The sequence below is a fragment of the Clarias gariepinus genome, chromosome 17, assembly GCF_024256425.1.
Source record: "Clarias gariepinus isolate MV-2021 ecotype Netherlands chromosome 17, CGAR_prim_01v2, whole genome shotgun sequence".
Lineage (NCBI taxonomy): Eukaryota > Metazoa > Chordata > Actinopteri > Siluriformes > Clariidae > Clarias > Clarias gariepinus.
Window position 1 is genome coordinate 5,745,689 of NC_071116.1, and position 26,073 is coordinate 5,771,761.

General features: G+C 37.9%; 1 protein-coding gene across 1 annotated transcript; it reads right to left on the bottom strand.

Moving 5' to 3' along the window:
* Nucleotides 1–78: 78 nt before the first annotated feature.
* Nucleotides 79–15,832, bottom strand: LOC128545464 (ran-binding protein 3-like). The gene is made up of 14 exons (XM_053515734.1): nt 15,435–15,832; nt 8,252–8,310; nt 8,148–8,172; nt 7,986–8,051; nt 7,744–7,806; nt 7,052–7,111; nt 6,839–6,945; nt 6,565–6,662; nt 3,984–4,062; nt 3,808–3,880; nt 3,162–3,283; nt 2,948–3,068; nt 2,030–2,347; nt 79–1,811 (listed from the first exon to the last, which is right to left on the bottom strand). Exons 1-14 carry the CDS (start codon nt 15,589–15,591, stop codon nt 1,768–1,770), a joined length of 1,392 nt encoding a protein of 463 aa, XP_053371709.1. The 5' UTR covers nt 15,592–15,832; the 3' UTR covers nt 79–1,767.
* Between the last annotated feature and the right edge of the window lie 10,241 nt (nt 15,833–26,073).

Here is a 26,073-nt window from a genome sequence, read left to right on the forward strand (position 1 = left end):
AAAAAGTGACAAGTCTTCCATGTATTAAAATTCAGTATTTAATACAGTACATTAAATACATATAAAAATATACACAACTCTTAAATGAAATCCTCCTTCAAATATTTTAGAGCTTAAAGTATAATAGGTGGCGAATAACATGTTTTTGCTTTTTCCTGATTTTTTTAATACAAATGCAATTTATAAACAAAATGTGGATGTAGATACTATTTAAAATTGTCTCCTTAACCGTCAGGGTTGAAGAACAGAATAAAACGCTAACACTGTTTTCAGTTTTTCTTAACACGACCAGCTCTTCTTAGGACCAAAACGTCAGCGCAGAAGATGGGATGGTGTTGAATACTGTTCATGAGGTAGAACGGAAAGGGAAATCCCTCGTTAACAGAGAAGAGATATCTGCCAGGTGTATTATAAATAACTGAACCAGAACCTGTAGCAGGCCTGTGTTCAGGAACAGAAAGCATAGATCATATAAACCCCTTTCTGACAAAGTGCTATTAAAGAATTCGGAACAATAAATAAAAGAAGACAGGTGGCCCAAAATTGGCCTATTTTAAATTCCATCTGAAGTTGCTTTGAAATTTGCATAGATGCTAAATATCATGACTTAGATTCTCCAGACGTCACAGTTTCACAGTTATCCATTAGAGTCTCTGCGCTTGTGAATGTACAGAGTGAAGCCAATGTACAAATAAGAAAATTTACAGTTCGCTGTCTCAGAACAGCTCAAATGTGGTCCTATATGGTGTACTTATACCTGATCATAAACTGAGCTGATCCTTCAGGTGTATTGAAGCACAAAAATATTGTAGACTCAAACCAAAAAAAACCCCAATAAATTCACAATTTAACTCTACTGTTCTTGTAGGCATAATAACTGTAAATAAACTGAAATCACAAAAAAAGTTTCTTCAAACAATATGTTCATTTCAGTTCAGGTCTAAATGATTCCGTTTCTAAGTTCAGCAAATATCTTGTGCCTGGTTACTTTAGCTTTTTTTAAATAACACAAAAATATTACACAATATACAGGGTGTCCCAAACAATTTGACATCATTTAAAATATGAATATCTGAGTAACTTCATGTTCTACGCACATGAAATAAATAGGCTTTATGTTGATGTTGAAAAATAAAAGATTTTATATATCAAAATTTCAACAATATATTTAAACGGATATAGATTTTATAACCATTTTCACAAAGCTTCACAAACGTTCAATATGTACACACACGTCAATTCGGTAGTCCAGCTTCAACACATTCACTTACAAGTCCCTCACGTGCTCAACTGTAGCATGGGGATGTTCTTCCCCACCCAAATGCAAACATTATGCTTGTTGACTTTACCCTTCGTATGAAATGTGCCCTCGTCACTGAAAACAAGACCCTATTTGAACTCCTCACCTTCAAGTTTCTGTTGCATAGCAACACAGAATTAAATGTAAAACATTAAACTTAGTTAGTTTTTACACTTAAAATGTGAGATCATTTAAGCAAGCATTTGTTATGTTAGACAATGAAATGATGTCATATTTTTGGGACATCCTATATTATAGAGATCATTTTATGCACCACTGTCTACAACCTGAGAAATAACTGTTCTTTGTAGGTAAAAGGCTGAGTTTCATAATATTCATAAATTTCGCAGCCTAGGTAAACAAAACCAGTTTGCGTTTTGTTGACATTTAGATCTTGATATTCACAAAAAGGCTAAAGACAGAAGCAGGACGGGAATCTTTGTTAGGCACAAGGATGAGTAGGATGTTCACTGGTGGAGACTGGAATGACTGTTCCTCCAGTTACAATCCCCTGGAAGGAAGAAAACGGTTTCAAGTAAACTTTCAAGAATATACTTACACTTGAATATACTTATACTTACACAGAGAAGAGCGATATGGATGATGGTTAAATTGTATGTGGGGTTCAGGCCCCTTAATTAAGACTCTAAACACTGTAAATAGTTTAACTACACTATACAACTTGAATGAAAACTAGTTGAAATAAATGAATGTAGCTGTAATAGTTACCAGATCTGGTGTGTGTGATTAAAAACGCCTCCTCATTAGGCTTTCCCTCTTCATTGTCGTTGTCCTCCTCACTGCAGTGTCCTTCTCGGTCCCTGAACATTGCAGTACTGCAGCGCAGGGCCACCAGTCTGTGGTGAATAGCCACATAGAGCCTGGCAATGTCCCGGGCACTGGCTTGGACCAGGAACACACGTACACTGCGAGTCTCCAAGTCAGTTGCTGTCACCTGGAGGTTCCTCCGTGCCGGGCGCCGCAGGTGTGTGTGCGGGTACAACTTAGTGTTCAGGATCAGCTTCAGACTGCCCTGGTGCCTCATCACTGTAGAGGAACATTTTTAAACCCACAGCTATAGTCAAATCTGAGCTCAATTTACATGGTGAAGCATGGTGGTGGCAGCACCATGTTTAAAGTTAGGTGTGAAGGTCCTGTATCTAATTATTTTTTTAATTGGCACACCTAAAATGTTTACAAAAAATGGAAGAAAGTGCAAGATGATGGATGAAATAAAAAAAATAGAATTTGGGGTGTTCAAGTCAAACCAGGACTTCTAAAGGCGTAAAACCATTTGACATTTACAAGAGACCTTAAGCATAATACGGTGATAAGACATTTGAATGGTGCAAACGTTTTATTAACAAGATTGTACTTCCACTTTTTTGGGCGATTTAAAGGAGTTCCTGGGAGGCCACCTTTTCAGATAAGAAGCAGGCAGTTCAATGGCTCTGGTTTACTGATAAAAACTTTCTATCTTGATGGTATCTGAGCACTAGGTGAGACGCTGAGATAACAGCGGGTAGCAGGGGATTATATACAGTAGAGATATAAAAGGATTTTTTCATCTCATAACCGTGCTCTGTTATTCCACAAAAGAGCAAGTCCTGGTTTGACTTGAACACTCCTCGTAGTTTAATTACTTACCCATCCTTGACTGCAGACATCCCTTATATTTAGTTTGCAAGTCGTTTAGCCGTAAGACCCCTCTCCCTCTCTCAGTCCACGAGTGGGTTCCTCTTTCCAAAACGAACAGCTTGCAGGTCAGCTATAAGGTTTCAGAGTCGCAGGCTCAGAACAACTTGCACAGGTGACACCATTAAGTGCTTCATGAACAAGGTTAAACATGCAGAATTCAGACCTGGACGACGTTGCTCTCATTCTCCTCTCCAGTAAAGATCTGCACTTCTTTGAGCAGACAGCGTCTCCTGCAGGCAGCGGTGTGAGCTGCAGCGGATTCCCAAAGTGTGCTCTGTGCAGTCACTGTACACAAAGCAGACACCAAACGTACCGTTAGTTGTCACCACAAAGCAACAGTTCAACAACATTATATGTGATTCTAACTACATGAGACATGCTGTTATAGGAAAATGATTATATGGGGATTTTTTTTTTTTTTTACTGTTTTGTAATTGTATTTTCAGATCGTTTGTACTGTTTAAAAAATCTCTTGTACATTTTTGGACAAAATATTATGTTTATAGAATAGATATATAAAATAGATATATCCTTACAACTGCCCCATGTACATGCATTAAGTTCTCAATGTTGTTTAGGGTATCTTGAGTAATATAAAGTTATTATAATGCTGTAGGAGACAATAAGGATATTTAACTCATGGAGAAACAGTACATATATTTAACCACTAGGTGGGTTCAAATGCTGTGAAACTCCACTAAATGATTGACAATTGGAAAGTTCAGGTTATTTGGGCTTAAACAGCTATGAAGCATATATCTACATTTAATCTTTTGAATTTTCATACATAACTAATGAACATCACATACTTGTGTTAGGGGATTCTGTGCAGGAGGAATCTGAGTCTGAGTCTGTGTCAGATTTGTCCTCACAAGGTGGACTCTGGGAGACAATACATGTACATTAGTCTGAGGAAATGAATCCAAGCCTAGCACATAATAACTATATTCAGCATTAAATGAAACAAGATTTTGGACTGACTTACCAGTACCCTTTCACTCATATTCTCCCCAAACACAAACTGGAAGCTTCCAGTGACCACTGTACTTGTCTGTGAGAAATGTCTGGAAAAGGAAAGGATACCTGGATTCAGTGTGAGATCTGCATCACCTTGCAGGTTGATTTGGGAGTATGAGGGATGTTCGAGTCAAACCGGGACTTTTGAGAGTTCCAAAACTCCCTTTATTTAACCCCCTGCTACACCCCGGCCAAGATCGACAGCCTTCTTTAAAAACATTTGCACCATTCAAATGTCTTAGTGCGCCTAAGAGTCTCTTCACCGTACTGTGCTTGAAGTCTGCCGTAAATGTCAATCATTTTTATACCTTAATTCATGGGAAATCTCATCACCAATCCCGGTTTGCTTTGAACACAACTCGTATAATTATTTTTTTTGCCTGCTTTGAAAGAGATAAGAGGGAAGAAATCAAATTTATACAAATTTTCCACTTAAGTGGCAGAAAATGTATTTGCTTACTTCTTTCAGTTCTTTAGTTCAGATGAACAACCTAGGAGATTTTATATACTGTAAAGTCCTACTCTTTATTAATATTACAGCTACATTAAGTCAAATATGTGCACTGAGATAAGCATGTGGTTAACAGTTAAGTGTTCAAGGTCTTGCTTACAGCAGCCTTTGGCAAGTACTGAAGTTTTGAACTAATACATTTTCCACTCACTAGCAAATAATTATAATGTCTGAGTTGCGCATTTCGGGCGCAAAAGTTATGTGACATTATTCCTAAGGAGCATTCCAAACAATGACATTACTGTTCCTATGAAAAGTTTCATTGAATCAGAAATGTTAGCTAATATGGGCTTGGATTTGTTTTTTGTTTTTTTGGTCTACAATTTTACAAGACACAACTATTCGGTCAGGGAGATGCAGTGTTCTGCGGGTCACCCTGATACATAGTCTATTGATAGAAATTCACATTCAGAGTGCCAGCTTAGATGTCAACCGACATCATGTCCCAAATTTATACACAAAAGAGGTCAGAATTTAGGATGACGTGAAAAAAACAGTGACCAATCAAAAAAGAAAGCAAAAGAGCACTATACATAATGTTGTTGTTTGTCTTTCGGCGGCTCCTGTCAAGGGGTCGCCACAGCGGACCATGTGATCTGCACAACATTTGGCGTAGGTTTTTACGCCAGATGCCCTTCCTGACGCAACCCTCCCATTTTAACCCGGGTGAGGGCATTAGCTGGGAATGCCCCAAAAGAGCATTATACATAATAATAAAATAAAAGAAGGAGTTTCTAATGAGACATGGAAGTTGAAAAAATACAAGGAGGTGGATGAGAGTAGGGCCGGGTCAGAGTAAGAAGCGTCACCTGAGCAGGGACCTAACTTAGTGGCACAGTTGGCTAAAGCCGTACCAAAAAAAATATATATGGTAATATATGGCCTAAAAATGTTTATGTATAATGGGTTGTTTTAAAACAATATTGCATTAATGATAAGGATTTTTAGGCTGGTGTAACTGCTGGTCTAACAGTTGAGAAAGAACTCTGACGTGTATTAGGCTTCTTTCACACTAGCCACGAGTGATTTGTACCGTGCCCAGGTATAACTGCTCCCACCCTCCACTCCCCCCCCTTCTAGCAAACTTTAACATTAGGGATACTGTGTTGTGACAAAGTGTGCATGTGTATTTACACTCTTCGATACAGTAGGTGAAAGTATGCAACTAGTTGGTTTGTATGGCATTAATAAATATAAAGAGAAGAAGGGTACAAGGAAGATATTTTAGGGGAAAAATGTTAAGATATTGACATATTGGCTTTTTGACACAGTACAAGCAGACTCAAACACAGTAAGTTGATCCATGCCTGAGCACGAAATGAAGTTTTTAACTTCTTTACACAAATATACAGAACTTTCAAATCAAGCGTACTGGAATCCGTGTTCCCAGGTCACTCAGGTTTTTCTTACTTAAAAAAAGGAGAGGGACAAATAATTTTGACTTTTAAGTATTTTACTTTGCAAAAGCAGTTTGGATGTTTTTCCTTCTCCCATGTCTCTTTAGGGGTACCAAAGAATTTGGTAAGACACATATTTGCTTTTGATTTTAGTGAGCAACTGAATGATCAGGTAAGCAGGACCTCCGACACTTCTTTTATCAATATAAATAATAGTCATATTTAATTTTATGTTCATGCTATTATTTATTTGTAGGCAATTGTGAACAAAGGACAAAAGTGACATGTCCTAAAGTGTTTTTTTCCTAGTGCTGAATAACTGTTACTTTTTAATTTATTAAATTTTTCCTGAAGAGCATGAACAGTAGCTCTTCCAGGAGCAGGGTTAATAAGGCCCACAGGGCTTTTATTTATTTTCTTTTTTTTAAATAGACATTTAGCGTTCAACGGTGCAGAAAGCGTTAAATGAGCACCCACAAAGAATTTGAATTTCTACAAAACAGTAATCTTGAATAATAATTAGGCGACAAAATCAACACAACAATTCAACTTTTATGAGTACCCCTCTCTCAGTGCTCCTGATTTACAAATTCAGCACTGCAGCCAAGTTATTTTCACTATGGAATTCAAGCTGAGCTGACCTGGTCATTTGAGGTAACATCCGCTGTTCTAAGGCACTGGCTGAGGCTGGGAACCCAATCGTAACCCTGGAGAGGTTTCCATCTGCATTAAGGCCAACCTGGGGGAACAAGTATGACAGCTTTATTAAACAGGCTTGCAAGTCTTAAAGCTGAAACACATGAAACAGTTCTGCTTTAACTTGTATAAGGTTGTAGTGTAGGAAACTACAGTTTTTAGTTTTAAAAAAACTAAGCTTTGGATAATAATTGCAACCAGAGCTTGACAGTTTGATACCTGTCTAATACGAGGCACATCATGGTTGCTCCATGGCTCAGGTGCTAACAGCGGACCCGGACTTAACGGCGTATTCTTCACCTTGCCTCGTGGAGATGCTGCAAGTGCTAAGAAGTAAAGATATTCAGTCATGGAATTAGACTAACCAAATGTTTTCAATATTTAAGTAAAGATATCAGCAGAAAAATAAAACATAAAGCAAAAGATACTAACGTGTGGAGGAAGAGACTTGGTTCAGGTTGTGTGACGACAGGAACACATTTGATCTTGGGACTATTTAAAAAACAAAACAAAGAGAGAACACTTAGGTTTCATTTGTGGTACCTATTCGCTGACATTACAGTGATCTAATCAATGGGAGAAGACATGACATAAACATGACATAACCTTGCTTTAGGCATTAATACCCTGTGAGAAAGGAAAAGTTTCAGCCAATCTCTTTTTGTTTTGCAGTCAATCACGTTTGGCCCAAGCACTTTCGAAGAGCTTAACAATGTAAAAATAAAAATTCTGTCATTTTTATTACAAATTTTGTAATAATTTTTTTTTTTTATGTATAAAAAAAAATTCATAATAATAAAAAAAAATGTTTACAGTCTATAAAACACTTTTGTTGGATTTGCCAAAGCCTAGAGCACACAAACTTTTCCATAGTGAGGGGCCCACTAAAGGGGAGGATCATTTCAGTCACTGGGTGTGAAACAGAAACCAGCGATTGAGGCCCGGACTGGAACTCAAGCTCTGAGTGGATCATTAAACTAGATGGAATTAGCAGAGGGTTTCACCTAAGTAGCAGGAAAAAAATATGGCAATTCTGGTACGTCTTCTGGATCCTAAACTTGTGAATGTCAAGGGCACTTTAGTTTGTGTATAAGTTAAGAGAAAAAGAGAGAGAGTTTGTTTACCCTGTAAAGGCTGTGGGAAGGACAGGGAACTGGATCGTGCTCGTTTGCTGACACCACAGGAGCCTGTTTGCAGAGGAAAAAAAGTTTTTGTTTTATTTTATTGCCAATAGCCTGATTTTATAACTTAATGTTTTATATGTCCAGAGGTTTTCTAAAAAGAGAAAAAAAAATTGACTGAAAATAACAAGAACTCCTTTATGATCTATAGAAAAAACTAATAATGATAATGATAATAATCTTACCCTTTTTGTTTCGACCTTTCAAAGAAGGATAGGTAATCGATCTAATGCGCTTGTTCAAACACGCTCCTAAAATATAGCAGAAACCACTGATTAATTCCTTAAAACACAGACAATTAGAGTTGATTAGTGGACAGATGTACTAGGTTAACATACTGTACGTACCAGTCCCGTCATCATCTCCCGTCCTCTAATAAAGACACACAATTAACATCGATTCAGCCTTAATAAAACAAACTGTCTGAACGTACGTAATGAGTGTTTCTTACCTTTGCTGAAGATGTCCTCTTCTGAAAAACGAACATCGGAGCAGCAAGTATGGGCTTGTCTAAAACAGAAAAACAAGGGTTGAACTGAACATCTTGTCCAGTAAAAAGGGCCTTTTCTTAAAAAAAATTGCAATTGCTACCTTTAAGAAAACATCTTCTGTACAATTAGTGTAGAGGATTATGATTAAGCTTCGGAATTAGACAGTATGAGCGACCCAAGAAACTAAAAGTATGAATTTAAAGGATTCAGGATTAATTTCAAGTGATTTAGAGTTGAAAATGGAAAATGTCAATGTTGACTGACTGAATTTCATTCATAATTCTGGGGGGAAAACCGTAATGAATGAGTTAAATATGTTAAAAAAATAAATTAGGAAAAAATACTCTATATATTATTTATTTATATCTGGTTTGCAGTACTTTTTAAAATTTAAAAATGGGTTGTTTATGTAACAACCACAACAGCAACCTCATTTCCCCTCTCATCTGTTCCAACCACTCTGCATTCAGCATCACCAGTATACTAATTACTGACCTGATCATCTGTCATCATCTGCACCTGTTTCTCACTGGTTCATGCCTTAAGTTAATGTTTTTTTTACACTTGAATGATTCATAGGTCACTGCGTGGCTTACCAAACCAAAAACATTCCTCTGATACTGCTCAGGTACAGGGACTGGACTGAAAACGAGAACCAAATAAATGCTTCAGGAAGGCTGGAGAACCATTCCTCAAGACTACATTAAAATCCAAGTCTAGTATTGCAAGTCTTGAACACTAGTCTAGCTCTTTGGAAGCAAAATATGAAGAAATCAGGGGATTGCTTAAGACTTTTGCACAGTACTGTACATGTATATTTCAAATCTCTCTGAGCTCTCTGAGTCCTGCCCCGCCCACCAGTTAGTTGCATGAATAGAGTCCTTCAGCTCGTGTGATCCTTACGCAAGCCCTTTATCATTCTGTTCACAAAAAACGAGGGCTGCACCAAGGCAAAAGTTGAAACTCATTGCCTTGGAGGTGTGAGCCATACTGACACTCCACTTGGCCCCGGGTCAAACTAATCCCAGCACAGACTTGTCTGTGTCTAAAAATAAACAGCACTCTTCTCATGTATTCTGCCTAAAGCGCTATTCTTAACCAGAGAATGCTTAAAATGTGACAATAAAAAAATAGTGAGTGTATGCTTTTGCAATGTGGAGCTGCAACATATTTGTAATATTTTTTTCATGGCCGACTGATGCATCATAGGCATCTCCTTTGCTGAAGCATCTCTGTGCCCTAGTGACGTAGCTAATCCTGCATCTGACCTTCTGCTTAGGGATTTATGCACCATTTTAAATCGCATTATCCATGCAGCAAGTTTTGAGGCGTCACCGTTACAGTTATTGAATGCATATAGGATAAAGATGACTCTTAGACACTCAAGCTCCTTGTGGAGGCTAAAGCTGTCTGTGTTTGTGGGCTAAATGTCTAACTTTGAAACACATGGACTTGTCTGAGTCATTTGTTTATTTCTTTAATAGTCATTAGTCATAGATATAAATTACCAGCACAAAATATTTTGTGGAGAAATTACAGAAGGTTTAAGAACATCACCTCATAGAGTATCTCAAATAACCATAATAGCAAATACAGGACATTTCAATGTCCATCTTCCTCTCATGGTATTACATAATCAAATTCCACACCATCCAACCAGTGGGCTCCATTCCAACTCTCCTGGTGTGCTATTTTCATCAAAGTGGAGCACAGACTAATCACACGTACCCTTTTTGGAAATGCTTAAAGCACAACCTTTTCTCGATTTGGGTATTGCATCTTTAAAATACACCCTTTGTCCCTGAGGATGGCGTATGTGCGAGTTTCAAGGCTGACGTCCTCGTGATAAATAACAGCAGATCTAACAGCGAGGGTGAGAGCGTTTTCTCTGTTTGGCAGTCTAAATCTCCACTGTGTTTACCATGTTCAATCCAAACTGACCGTTTAACATAGAAGCTTCTGTAAAATGCTCCACATATACTGTATCCTTGTCTAATCTGTAAGTCTCAAATGAGAAAGTAACAGAAAATTTGGATATAGATTTATAGTAGAGATGGAGAAAAATCAATTCCATTATGTGTCACAATTCTTTTGCGTTCCAATCTGTGTATCTCCAAAATGTAATTTTTAATTTAGGTGGCACATGGTGCGGCAGTGATTGACATTGTGGTCCTGCACCTTCAGGGTTGAGGATTCAATATATATATATATATATATATATATATATATATATATATATATATATATATATTATTGTTAGTCATCCAATCCGTACACAACTTAACACAGGTCTTATGGCAAATGCCCTTCCTGACACAACCCTCCCATCGTATCTGGATTTGGGACCAGCACTGCATCCAATGGCTGGGGTTTGGGCATTGGGTGGGAATTGAGCTCAGACCTTCCGCATGGCAGGCAAGAAACCTACCAATGACCCACCAATGCCCTATATACAGTATATATTAAAATTGAAAGAAAATCTGAAAAACATAATATAGAGTCAGGAAATTTATAAAACTATAATACTATGTATAGAATCACAATACAAACTGAATCAACATAGAGATATTGTGATAATATTGTATAAGTTGTTCCCTGGTAATTGCCAGGGTCAATAACAGAGTGATTAGGCTCACACTAGTCCATCTGCATGAACTACAAAAAAAACTTTAAATGGGCCTTTACGTATAGTTCACGATTAGAAAAAGACCAGGTGAGTTTTCTTTCAAGCTTTAACTGTCCAGTTTTTGAGAAATTCTGTGCCCATTGCAGCCTTCTTGCTCTTCAGCCCAGCAGGGTTAGAAAGAGAGAGAATTTGATTTACTGCATGCTTCCTGTCGGCTGAAACCAGTCTGGCTATTCCCTGACCTCTCTTATCAACAAAGCATTTCCGCTTACAGAACCGCTGCTCATTGGATTTTTTCCGCACAACCATTCTGTGTAAACTTTAGACAATGTTATATGTAAAAATTCTCAAAATCAGCGATTTATGAAATATTCAAACCAGCCTCCCCATTCTGATGTTTAATTTAAACATTATCTAAATGTGCTCTGCACAGCTGCACTGCTACTCCACAAGTTCATGTCATGCTAGTAGTCACGTAGGAGGTCCCTGTGCCAGTGGCAGCCCGAGGGGGCGGATCATGACGTGGTTTTGTAAGCCCACACATCAGCTGCAGCCTCCAAGGTTAAGAGCTTTCAACTGCAAATGACAAGTGGCTGAGTCAGAGCCAGCATGTTCACGTGGTGACACAAGGACAGATTAGATGCAGCATGTAAGATTAACTCCTGTTCTATGGGATTAATACTACTTGGAAGTCCTACTAAGGAGAAAGTATTATGTTTTTCCAAGGTACAGTCAGCCATTTTTAGCCGAAGCCGGCTATTTTGAAACTCAAATTTTAAACAAATACAGTACATCCACACCCTTCAGGGTTTTTATTTAGTTTCAAAGCCACCTCTATGGGAATGCATGGGTGATGATGACTTATCTAGAATGTCCATGAATGCTCATCAGATGTCCATGGTTGTTGGTTGCAATATTAACATGAAATCTGAAGCTTTGGAAGCTTATCTGTTTGAGCAGTGTGTTGAAATGAAAATCTAAGGAGGGTGGACAGACTAAGAACTACAGCGCTGCTGTATCATTTTCTTTAATTAGAAAGTAAGTGAGGGATAAATGCAACTGCACCGCTATCAACAAGTAGTTAAACGGCATTCTGGGTAACATAAAAAATATTGAAACAGCATGTTGTTCAATAATATCAGAATTTTGCACAACTGTAAAACAATAATTTCTAATGAAAAAAAGTTAACAAGCATGTCATTCTGGGTAGAACGGAAAACAAAGTGAAAATAAGCTGAATCATTCATTTGATGCAAGTCACTTATAGTGTTTAAATCCCAGGAGAGGCCCTTGGCAGCCTTACTTTTGAAGTTGTTTCCTCTGAATAAAAGCATGTGGCAAGTACAAAAAGAAAAAAGCTGTGTACGCTGTACAAGCCTTTATCCCTTAACATGTAAATTGATTGCCACTCTAGACTTTTCTAAAGGTCTCTAGGCAAAGGTTCTAGTCAAAACTAGTTTTCACTTGTTCTGTCTTGTTTTCTTCCCCTAGCTCTTAAATAACTCAGGAAAAAAAGCTTTTCTGCTGGCAGATTCTGAATGTGTTATAAACTCTGATGCCAGCGGTGGCTGAGCTCAACGAAAGTCTGCCTTGGCGTCATATTAACTTTGCCCCTATTAGGAGCAGTCCAACGCTTGGGGAGGGGGAGTGGCACACATTGCCTGTAGACACAGACTGGGAAACTCTGGCCACAACCAGATTGTTCCTCTTGAACCAGGAAGGAGGGAGAAGTGAAGTGAGGGGTGAGATCAACTTTTTTAAACATCCCACTTCTTAGTAATGCAAGCAATTGCCATTGCCAATGCTTGGACAATGAGTTCCCCCTGCTCGGATAGATCACTGTCTTTTAGACAAAAGGCTTCGTTCATCAAGCACTTAGATCTAAGCCCGTAGACCTTACTTAATATTTTCTTAGGCCAAAACAAGAACAAGAACAACAGCAGATTTAGTACTGCCCTGTGCAGCTGCATTTACTCTGCATGACTTTGCAAGATCTTTTTGTTGTTTAGCGTCAGAGGTCCAAGGGGCTCAAGCTATAAAAACGGTAAACACATATGTGGAGCCTTGCTGAGCTCAGTGTGTTTTTGCACTATGACCTTACAGATGTTATGGGCTCCTCCAAAGGTTATGCCTTGATCAATCTAATCAAGAATGTACCCAAAATACGAATTCCTTATTTCTTCTGTCCTTCCGAATGATATGCATCATGAAGAACTCATAGAACAGGGCACCTCTCAGTATGTAAGGAAATGTACTGCTCTACAAGGAAACCTTCTATAAGGCTTAATCTTACCATAAAAGTCCTAACCATGGTCTTCCAAATGGCTCTCCTTATATATTAAAAGAATGAACTAACTTCAGGTTTTCTTTCTCAGTTATAATATTCTGCTTGTGTATAACCACTGACTGAGTATTGTGGTTTATTGTATGGTGTATGGTCAGTGGTTGAGGTTGAACCATGTTGTGCCTTGTTAGTTTGTCCTAGGGAGAACGCTTTACAAGTACATGTAAGTTCATTAAAGACACATAAAGCAATGATTCTGCCATATGGATGTCCAACCGCTTTTGCATTACGCGTAAAAGAAATCTACAGACCCTTGAGTGCAGTTAATTTTATGAACATAATCCAAAACAATACCTCATTATTTAAATGTCTGCATTGATGTTTGGGCTATTCATGCTTCCAACACCCACTTGAGGCAAACAATAAAAATAAAAGGAATATGTCATTTTATATGATCATTCTACTTGGCACATGCTTTGCAGAAATATCAGGGTGGGATATATAAGCATGAAATGGTTCAACTCTGGAAGCAAGCCAATATTGGTTGGTTTGGAATGGGAGGGGACGGTGGGAGACTTAAGACTTAACAAACCCTGCCTTAGACTAGAGCAAACACGCTCATTCCAACGTCCTGGAGGAACTGGATTAAGCTGCCTTGATCTGATACTCCTTAAACGTCCCCCCTCAGGGCTCATGCTGTACTACGATACGTATGTCTTTGCGATCATTAACTTAGGTTCAGTCAGGCTTGATTAAAGGAGTGTTTAAGAATGAACTGGGGAGCCTGATAATGTTTCGTTTTATGTGTGATCATGCATGGCGTGCTGAGTGACTGCAATGTGTGATATGCGATCCTGAGAACCGAGAGGCCATGAGTGACCGCGCCACATTGAATTTAAATCCAAATGCAGACTTCTTCACTGAGCATATATTAATCATAAAAAGAAGAGTGCATTATAAACATACATGTGTATATTGCTGTTTATTGCTGTAGTGATGTCTGCTGGTGCTGGGTGTTTTCAGTTGCTTGTTTTGTTAATGAAGTGATCAAAAACTATGTTAGAAAATAGTCTCAAACTTTTTATAGTAAAAACAAAAATCCATAGACTACCAAGCCAACACCAAATGCTTAACACTTAACACTAGTGTTTTGATCTTTGTGGATCTTTGTCACTGTATTTCCAAGGAACTATTTCAGAACATTCTGGAAATTTCATTCACTGGTGTTGCCGAAACTGGTGTTGTGAGAAAACACACCTTTCTCTTATGTTGCTTATGAGAGCAACTCACAAGTTAAATGAACGTTAGGAGACACATTATACGTGTTTTGAAGTATGTATAGACAGATTATATAGTTCCAGGGAATAAGATTCTACCCTGTAGAAATACCAAAACCCAACAGTATAAATTATGACTTTTAGAGCTTCCTGGATATTTAACACGTTTCAAATACCCACTTGAGGCAAACAAACAATAAAAATATTCTCTCTCTAAAGTAAATGTGTCATTTCATATGATCACTCCGCTAGGCTCATGCCTTGCAGACATATCAGGGTTGGGATATATTAGCATAAAATGATTCAGCTCTGGAAGTGAGCCAGTGCTTGTTTGGTTTGGAAGGGGAGAGGACTTAAGGCTTCACAAACCAATTAGTATAACCATTTAGTATAACAAACCATTATTATAAATGTACAGACTAATATAAATCAATACATCTATAGTGCTTGTATGTTTAAGACCTTTGGATGGTCAACCATACTTAATGTAATTACGTGTGTTATTATTTATTGTTATTATTTATATAAGAGAATATAAAAATACTATTAATTATACCTTTGTTACAAGTGGATGTAAAGACTTTTCCCTGTCTACACCTTTTGTTGCATTGGTGATTGCATGTATGAAGCAAATTTAAGGTACACTACATGCAGTTGACCAGTGACAAGTGACCAGTAACATACTGTATACGTCAATGTATGTTCAGCAGCATGAAGCATAAGCACTCTGAGTTTTGAACCCTGCTTGATCAGTGTTTTTTTTTTTATTCTTCCTATCTGTAGTCCTTGATAAGGAGATTTGTAGAGAAGTTGTGCAATAACTGTTAAAAATGCTGCCTCATGCATGCAACTCGGTATAAACAAACATGCACATATGCATTAGATACAGTACAATGCAAGACTATATATAAAAATAAAAATATAAAATCCCTTAGACTATAGTGCAGAATTCTTACCCTGTGTTGGCGCGTGCGCAGTGTCCGGTTGGAGACAGCGCGCGACGGTGGATATCAGGCTTCCGCGCGCGCCGTCGGAGGGCGATCGTGCGTGTGCCGAGCAGTTCACGGTCAGAGACATGATCCCGGGCCACTCTGCATGAGGGAACCCTCTCATAACCCTCAGTGTCAAAAGTTCATTCGAGCCATCACACAGACAGGGTGGAATTGCATGCACAAGCGCGCGACCTAATCCTAACTGTTTATTAATAATAATAACAATAATAATAGTAATAATGGAACTAAAAAGGTTATTTCACAAACGTCGAAGATAAAAACAAGCAGGTTAATCCCCCGGTCTTATTTCCGATAGTGGGAATAAAGCGCACGGACACACTCCGAGCCACAGCGTGAATGAGTTCTCACGTCGCGCGCGTTCACTGCTCTGCTGCACCGGAGGGGGCGTGGCCATAGCTGTCTATTCCTTAGAAGCAAAAATAAAAATGACATAGTCACGCTGGGCGATACAGCAAAAAAAAAAAAAAAAACACGATATAATGTTTCATATAATTCGGTATCGATAGTTATTTTTTTTTTTTTAAAAAAAACAGCAAAGCTTACAGACAACATTGTTCTGGTGTTGGTCAGAGGAAAAGAAACCAAAAACTGCCACACTGGCGTGCTGATAGAACCTTTTTTATTCACGATCTCCACACTGCTGCTAGGCACGGCACTCATTTTCAAGTGTGTTATTCAGACCTAAGGTGGCGATGATGCAACCAACCCGAGAGCAACATTGCGTGGCTGCGTAAGCTTATAGGCTGTTAATTATTATTTTTTTTTTATCAATCCATAGTTATAATTTTTCGTTATCAACAATGGTGTATTGTCAGTAAATACTGATACTGTTTTATCACCCAGCCCTAAAATGACATTTATTTTTTGTTTGTTTGGACTTGTTTCATTTAAAATTTACTTTACAACACATTAAACTATGTTAAAAAATTGGCACAAATTACTTTTCATTACCACTGATACCTTTTTGAAGTAAAAAAGTTTTTTTCAATTTGTTAAAACATTCATACATATTTCCATGCATTGTATGCATTCCGTCTGTTTCAGATTTAACTTGCACTACTGCTCATATGTGGCACCTCTCTTGTTTCAGATTCAGGAGGACTCACTTGCACTTTAAAACATGGACAGAAACACTTCTGCTGACGCACACATCACTTCATACCACACATGTTCCCTTCATACTGCTGCTGTACTGCCCTATCTTTCTATATTGCACATTCTGCACATCCTGTTTAATATATAATTTTTATATTTTTCCATTTAAATATTTTTTTCCATTGCAACTTTGAAATTTGTGAATATTGTTACTATTTAAATGTAAATTGTACATGTCTATCAGTGCAATTCTTCGTACCGTAGTAAAATCCTTCTATCTGTCACTATTTTCACTCTACCCTACCTTTATTTTTTAATTCATGGAGAGTCATATCAGCATTTTGCTGCAACTCATACTGTGTATGGTCATGTATGTGACAATCTAAATCTGAATTTTAAGAGGGTTTTTTGTATATCAAATTTTAATATCAAACATCAAATCTGGTATACTATTCTTAAGCTCTATAAATGAAAGGCCAGTATTTCCTGTTTCAGATCTTTCAATTGCTCTTTTTGTAGTCATGTAAGCAGCATCCTGTAATATCTTAAAGATCATATTTCAGGTAATAAAGCCACCTGGATTCCTAACTGTTCACCTCAAACTTCTAAGTATAGTTTGTCTAAATTCGTGAGGCTCATTCTCCTACATTAACTATACTGTAAACTTACCTTAGGCCCTGCTTTAACATGTTTTCAGTGGAATAATACCACTGAATAAAAATAAAAATGACAACAAAAAAGGAAGGGTAGATCAGTGGTTAAGGCGTTGGACTACTGATCAGAAGGTCACAGGTTCAAACCCCAGCAGCACCAAGTTGACGTGGTTGAGCCCTTGAGCAAGGCCCGTAACAGCTCAGGCATAGGATGTAAAATAAAAGTTGTGCTTGGTTTGTGCATCAACTTGAGTGTACCTGCATGAAACAGTATTGGTGTTATGATTAATAGAAGCTATAACAGAGAATTACTGACTCCCTCAACAGTCTGGATTTTAAAAAATAGTATTATTTTATTTCTGTTCTGAAAACAGAACATATTAGTTTCTGTTTGGTTTTTCCAATTTATTTTTATTTTTTTACTAAAATACTTTTAAATAACTCCGGGGTTATTCACAGTGGTTTGGAAAATGGTCCCCCAACATCCATTAAACAAAAAAAAAACAAAAAAACAGTAATCTAAAAGTGATCTTTGGCAAAACAGTACTTGTGACTCTGCAATGAATTGGCACCCTTTCCAGTGTGTACCCCACCTTGTGCCCCAGGTTCTCGGGATAGGCTCCAGACCCCTCGCGACCCTAAATACAGGATAAATCGCTATAGATGAGGTGAGTACTTGTGACTTATGAGCTGTTCTGAAATGGTTCCCAGGAAATAACAAGTTAAAAAAAAAAACACAAATATTTGTTGTTGAGTTGGTAGTCTATGGATTAAAAAAAATTATAATAGAATATTGTCCACAGTTAGTACACTGTTTGCCTCAAAGAACTCTGAATGATCTCGTAGTGCACTCGCATAGTAAAACCAAAAACTGTTATTTCAGAGGTACTGTATACTGTATGCACTTCAGCGCAGACAGTTTTTTTTTGTCTTTAGAGCGCTCCTGACTCGGGCTGTCACGTGACCGGGCCGTGCAACCTCGCCATGACGCAGACCGAGTCCGTACTGGAATGGACCGGTTTCACACGCATGCGTACTTGGACCGTGCGGAATTTTCCACCATGGGTTTGGGTGTGCGCGCGTGCGCGGGTGTATATTTTACTCCCTTTAAAGTAAAAGTTTATTTAAAACTTGTATAATTTACGTTAAGAATGTCAAAGTACACAATTCGGTATTAATGTTTTTTTCCCCATTAATCATACAACAAATTATTTTTGTTTGTCATGTTTCCTTGTCTTGTGTCGATAATTATTTAACATACTCTAAATCTGATTTATTTTTTACTATAAATGTTTAGCATATATATCCTGTTTTTTCATTCTTTATTATTATTATTATTGTTTTATGTTTTGCATGTATTTTGGTTTGTCCATATGCCATCCGGCACACGGATACTGTCATTTTGCCTTACCTGCATGTCTTTGGACTGGGGGAGAAAACTGAAGTTTTCGGAGGAAACCCACCAAGCACGGGGAGAACATGCAAACTGCAAACCTATCCCTGGAGGTGCACGGAGACTGACCACTAAGCCTTTGTGTCACGTATCTGATACCTTAGACTATAATAACTTTAAAGAACCGAAGTACCTTTAAAGCTTTACTCTAAAAGCTTTACACACCTTGTATGTACAAAACATTTATGTTACCACCAAGCCACAAAGAAATGTACAATACATATAATAAATACAAAAGTATAATGTATAAATCTTATATTTGTTTCTGACATTGTAGCCCGCTGCTACAGTTCAAGTTCTATTGAAGGCCTTAAACATGATCTCTGAGCTCCCGTGGTTTGCATAGCATTTGCTTGGCCTGTACTTTATTTATGTCATTGTCAGCAGGTTATATGTATAACTTATATGAAAAGCTGTCTTTTGTTTGCAGTGATATGTTGTGATTGGTGTATTTTGCAATAGGAAAGGACTTCAGATAGCTCCCTACGCCCTACTTCTCCTGACCGCACAATGATCTTTGTTTGCAGCTTTTTGCAATAATTTATAAAGTTGTCAATTGTGCAATCTCCATGTGCACAATCAGCATCATTTGCATGCCCTTTAAAAAATAAAGGTACCAAACTGTACTTGATGGTGTAGTACAATCAAGAGTACACTATTTGAGTATGTGTCTTTTACCTGGGACAGTCTATGTGGTGTACCTTTACATAACTTTTAGAGTAAAAGTACATTAGGGTTTTATATTTATATATATATATATATATATATATATGCATGATAACTTATATATAAGATATAAGTATACATACAAACCATAGATAAGTTGATGCATCAATTTTTGTTTTTGCATTATGGTTGCATTATAACGTAAATAATATTATGTTTGAGTGAAATTTGCCTGTTCCCCCCTTTATTTAGTGTGTTTCCTCTGGGTACTCCGGATTCCTCCCACAGTCAGATTAGGCTAATTAATGTTCCCAAACTGAATGTAGTGTGTGTGTGCCCTGCAATGCATTGCCACCCTGTCCAGAGTGTAGCACACACCTTGTGCTCAAAGTCTCCTAGCATACAGTAGGCTCCAGGCCCTCGCAACCCTTCACAGTATATATAGTTATATTTATAATGCACAAACCAGTCACAACACCAGTACTGGCTCAATACCATTTTTAGCATTGTGTATTAGTACACCACCTTGCCCAAGATAATAAGTGCCCCTACATCATGTGATTGCTATTTCATGTTAACTTAAATAAACTTATCTAAAATACGAGAATCTGAGAGCACACAAAAAGTACAGCTTGTTACCGTCATCAATCTTTATTTGCATTTGCATAAACATTTGTATAAAACATTATTAAATACAAACCTACGTGTATACTGAGAATTTCTGCTGCAGTTTCCTTACTTTGCCACACGGTGGCAGCCCAAACTAGCTTGTAAATATTTTACCTTCAGGTTTTATTTAATCCAGAGTAGAGGTTTTTTTTTTTTTTTTTGCTTTAATGGACTTAATGAACATAAATGTTGAGAAAATTTGTTCTAACATTACAGAATGTACTGCAATTCATCCTAATTTCCTTCTTACATCTAATTTCCAAACCTAGAATGAAGTCCTTTGTTATATTTCTACCTATTCATCTGGCATTGAGATTTATTTATTTAAACGTGAAGTAGTTGGGATAATACTACTACTACTACTACTACTACTACTACTCTTAATAAAAATAATAATAATGCCCTGAAAGATCCACAGAGATCCACAGATCCACAGAGATTATTGATGTATACATATGACTGGTTGAACAATGTCTGTTCTGTGAAACCTGTGTCAAGTGCAGTTGAAGCAGCAACACATCACTGCACACCAACACACATAAGTGGAACGAGTGGCATGTCACAATAATAGCTGGACATCCAGTTTGTCTATAGGCTTTAGCAGCATTTATGATGATCACCATCATCTAGTGGATTAACCTCTTTATAGACAAGAGCTTCCCGGTGGTGGTGGTATGGCCTTGGTTTAATTCCCAGCCACTGGATGCAGTGCCAGTCTTGATTCCGGATGAAAAATGGGAGGGTTGCATCAGGAAGGGCATCTGGCATAAAAACTGTGCCATGTTGCATGTCGATCGGATGGTTTTCTGTGGCGAGTCCTCAACAGGAGCAGCCAAAAGACTAACAACAAGAAGAGAATAACTTCCCTGAGTTTTACCCCAACAGCAAATACACAACTTGATTGTAGTTTAAATAACTGCTTTCCATTCCAAAACACAACAAGCACATAATAAGCACATCAAGGAATGTTCTTCAGGTTCTCCCTCACTAAAGCCTTCAAAGTCAACAGAAATACATTTAGAGCAGGCAATGTGATATTGGGCAGAAAACACAGATTTGGCCACAGTCAACTAGCTACCAATGCATTCAAGGCAATATTATTACCAGACCATACAACTCCACCTAATTAGCAACAAGGCAAAGCCACCCAGTTCAAGTCAACTTCATGTATAAGCTAGTAGGAAAGATTTTTAAGGAACTCCAGGACAATAGGCAGGTTCCACACATGGCACTTGGTGGATGTGTGGAAGAAGGAGGTACCATGCCCTTTTAGAAGGCCAGCAACAAGCCTATGGGGCTCTAGAGAGCTCTACATTGTTGGCTGCTGCATTATGGTGAATAGGGACATAGGTGACCTTGAGGGAGACCCTGGTAAGGGTGCAAATCCATCTCTGTGAGGGATCAGATCTGCTTAATGAGGAAGCTACCAGAGTCTTCTGACAATCATAAACAAGATCTTGTTGGCCATCATGGAACCAAAAGTTAGTATGGTTGATAAGTCCTTTACTGAGGGAAAAAGTCCTTTACTGAGGGGAAAATAATAATTGGAAGAAAGGAAACACAACTAACAGATTTTTTTTTTTTAGCAAAAAGGCAGATTCAGATTCTAAGTTGATGTGTTGTGACCCCTCCCTCTCAAGGTCCTCTTTTCTCCTTTCTCTCACTGTGGGTGGAAAATGTTCTGGATCCTTCTCTTAGGAAAGAGCTGCTAATGAGGTAGTATTTTGATTCCAGGACACATTTCACTCTGGCATTTGGGATCCCGCTTGTTTTGAGCCTGCCATAGCTGCATTAGAGCTGAAACAGCAGAACCAGACCGCTGCTGCCATAAGTGGCGTAGTTGAAGGTGGCTGTTCAAATGGTGGATGTGTATTAACCTGGAGGAACTTTCCTAATGCAGTTGTATACATTGCATCCTTGTGGTTAAATGACAAATGGCAAGGGGCTGAAAGGGATGAGTATGCTGTAAGGCTGTGTGGTGATATCATTCATCATGTCTAGACTAACTGGCTTAATCTGTACCATATCCGTTGCCAAGAGAGTATTGGTCTTGAGAGTAACTCAGACTGCTTTCTGGGCTGCTTTCTGTGACTGGAGGTAGTAGTGTAGCCAGGGTCATTATGACCAGCAAGTTTTCTCTGAGAGGTTTGGGCCAGAGTCAGCTCTGAATTAGGATCCTGACTTGTCGTCCGAACACAACATGTTGACTTTGGCTTCAGCACACAGTCAGCGCAGGGGATGTCTGGGTCAGTCACCGCTCCCATTAGGCGGTCAGTGCCAAGACAGTGACTGCTCATCTTGTCCTTCCAAGAGATAAAGAGACACTGACTGCCTGCACATAAGTTCTGTAGCATGATTATCAATTGCATCCCAATTGTTACAGCATGGACTTTAGGGACTGTAGTGTAGAAACCAGGAATTCAACTAAACATGGATGAAATATTTATTAAATCATTTTAGGTCAGGATCATCATTGTGTACCTGTGCAACTTTGTAATACAACAAAAAGGTTCACTGGGACGACTGCAGTGGAATCAGAGCTAACTCAGCCAGGACCTTCATTCATGAACATATGACTTTCTTAAAAGCGTTTGCACCATAGGAAGAAGTCCAAGTTTCTAGTCTTCATGGAGTTCTTTTTAATGGCAATGTGCTGGATTTGGTTCCAAAGGTGGGATTGCTCATCTAGAATTATACTAGCTGTTAAATCACTAGATACAGGGAGGTATTCAATTGGATTTATTTCCAATACCACAAATACTGTATAATCAGTAAAATAGACTGAACGGTGTTGTAGGTAATAGTGTTGCTAATTCACAGCTTCAGGGTCCTGTGTTTGAGCCTGAACTTTACTTGTTTTCTGTGTTGACACTTCCTTTGTGTCAGCACGAGTTTTCTTTAGGTACACCAGATCCACAGGGACCCTGACCTGGGTAAAGCAGATACTGTAAATTGAATGATTTCTGGAGAAAAAAGGAGAAGCAACACAAAAGACATATGACTGATGTAACAATTTAATTTGAACAAAATTAGACAAGAAATGATAAATGATATTGTATTCTATGGGACAATGATAATGAAGGAGCAATATTATAATGGTGCGTTCTTAAGTCTCACTGAAGCATATGATAGTTGCTGTGAGGATGGAGATACATCACAGAGACCTTTAATGCCTGGAATGCAAAGGCAACTGTAATTGGGTTCTTAGTGCAACAGGTATCCAGTGGTATAAATTTAAAATCTGAAAAAAAAATAGCCATAAGTGCAGTTATAAATTGTTTGAACAGGAACATTTTGATAGATCTGTAAAGGAGCTGCCATATACTGTATAACGAAGATCCAGATAGCATGCAGTTTATGTCCCATTACACAACACACAGCTTGGTTTTCAAACCAGTCAACATAATGCAGTACCTGCTTTTGGCGATTAACACTTATCTCTCTGATCATGTAATTGTCATTCAAAGAATTTGGAATAATATAGTATAGCTTAACTATAACAATTGTAAGAATTGTACAGCTTTAAAGATGAACACAGCTTCACTATCAACCAAATGACTTTTTGCAAGAAAACGTTTCATGGTCAAGTCTGATGATTAGACAAAGAGGATTACCCATTTGGCCTGAACAACTGGAGATTCTGGGTAGTCCTGCCAATGCCTAATGCCTGATCTGAATGCTTAATCACAAGTCTCCCTGGGTCTCGGCAGGCCCACTTTGCATATTGTTAACAGTTCAAACATATTCAAAGCTAAACTTTTGAGTTTGTCTAGAGGGCTAAGAGAAAAAGAGAGCCCATGAAAGACTGGAGCCTTCATACTTGGTCGTATGAAGAGAAGAGGGTGATTAAAATGCCTCTGGTGAAAGCAACCCCTGATCTGGCCCCTTCAAAAAGGCAGCTAGTTTTTTTGTGAAGCTGAGAAGGGTGCCTATGATAGACAAAATAAAGTCAGGCATTTAAAAAAAAAAACATTTAAAAATATATATAAATGTAAGCATGTTAAAAATATTCTGAGATTCTGAGATTAAAGTATGTTGATACAATGTCTGTTATGTAAACATATTGATCTATTTCTTCACATCATGTTAATATTGTGTTCAGGTCCCAAATAATTCTTATAATAATTGATTAACAGTCTACATTATCTTTAAAGAAATGTAAACCTTTACATCACATCTGCAATGTTTATGGTCATCGTGCCTGATTACGAGGCCTCATGTTCTCATGCTCTCAGTCTTCACCCGTTTGTCTGCTTATTCATATGCAGATGCCAAATTTCACTATGGACCGGAAGCATTTGCAAATCTCACTGTCTTTCTTTCACCCAATAAATGCTCTTGAAAGTTGAAAAAAAAAAAAAAACGCACACGAAATCACAATACTGGTCCTGTTTGAAGAGTCTCCTCTCGAGCTTACAGGTCAGGGTTAGGTCACACGTGGTAATAAAGAAGGCCAGAGACTTTATAACATCCATAGCAAGTTCTTTCTTTCCAGCATCAGAGAGAAATAACATTATGTGAATTGTGCCAAGGGGGAATGTTACTACTCCATACAGCCGGAAAAAAGAGTTGCCATTTCCTTTTGGCCTGCATTAAGCAGAGAAAGCAACTAAGGAGATTTGACGTTATGGGAATTCGCGTTAAAACCCTTCAAATCATTAATCGATTCTGGAAGGATCCTTTAAGTCACTTAAATGCTTGGGAAAACTGGACAGAAAAAACAAAACTGACAGTAGAAAGCACTATAATGTTTAAAATGACTTGTTAGTGAAGTTAAGCAGAAAAAAAAGCATCGGTATGTTAGTAAGTAAGTAGTTAGTAATCAGAAGGCAGTTGAAAGGCAGTTGAGGTAGCATAATAACGATATAGCATTTGCCATTGTGGTGGTAAAATATCAGCCCTGAATTTAGGACAATAAGACAACATGGTTCTTCAAATTCGAAACCTTGAAGTACAGTAATTATCAACAACATGGATGGCATCTCTAAATTAAATGCGCAGAAGGATTTCAAGTGGGTCATGGATTCTGGGTCTGTATTTGACTTATAATATGAAAATGAGGATGAGTCTGGTTTCTCTTAAGGTTTCTTTGATCTTGATTCATACACATTCTCTCACACATTTTATATTATTTCCCTAATTTTCTGTTGATTCCGTAAAGCTGCTTTGTGACAATAACCATTGTTAAAACACGATATAAATAAATTGAAATTAAACCATCACTGTGTTCATCCCCCTTGATTAGATCAAATTTAACAAGAAAAAACACTGAAATATCAATGAAAATCATTGTTGTTCTCCTAAATTCCCAGGATCTAAAAAGGCAGGACTTAAATTCCTCACTTTAATGTACTTTTCATTAATAAGGGATTACATCGGCTTTTTATTTGTGTCTGTATCTGATTTCAGATTGTGTTGTTCCTCTTCATAATAGACAATAAAATGTCTTCATTCATAGATTCCACAGATGGCCTATTTTAAGGGGTTTCCCTAAATATACTCCATTCCCCAAAGGATCCTTTTTTTCTTTTTCTCATAAATGAGGTAATGTGAAGGTATGTGAGGCTGAATGCAGCTTACAGCTTAGTTTTAATGGGTTAGTCACCTTATTGAGTATGACGAGTCCAGTGAAACAGAGCGCAGTGATTATCAGAGCCATATTGTCTCTAATGAGACGTCCTGGGTTCTGTCCTCATTCGTGCTTGAGCTAATTGGACAGGAAATGAAACACATATTCATGTCAGATAGTAACTAATGTCCTTTTTCTTCACATTCTTCTGAAAAAGAATTTGAGCATGCATGCAAGAAAGCAAAAGATGCTCACGGTGTAGTACTAGAATATTAGTTGATCCCCTTTTAGGCTGAATAAACACTTAGATATTTAAGGTAAACATAAACCAAAAGGAATCCGGATTATTTCTTTTTTTTTTTTAATCTTTTGATAATGTCATGCGTTATTGTGCATGCTGCCTTGCTTTGGGGAAGAAAAGACTCTCTCTACACAAAGCGGCATCCCTGTGGCCATGCTCAATAGATACTGAAAGTC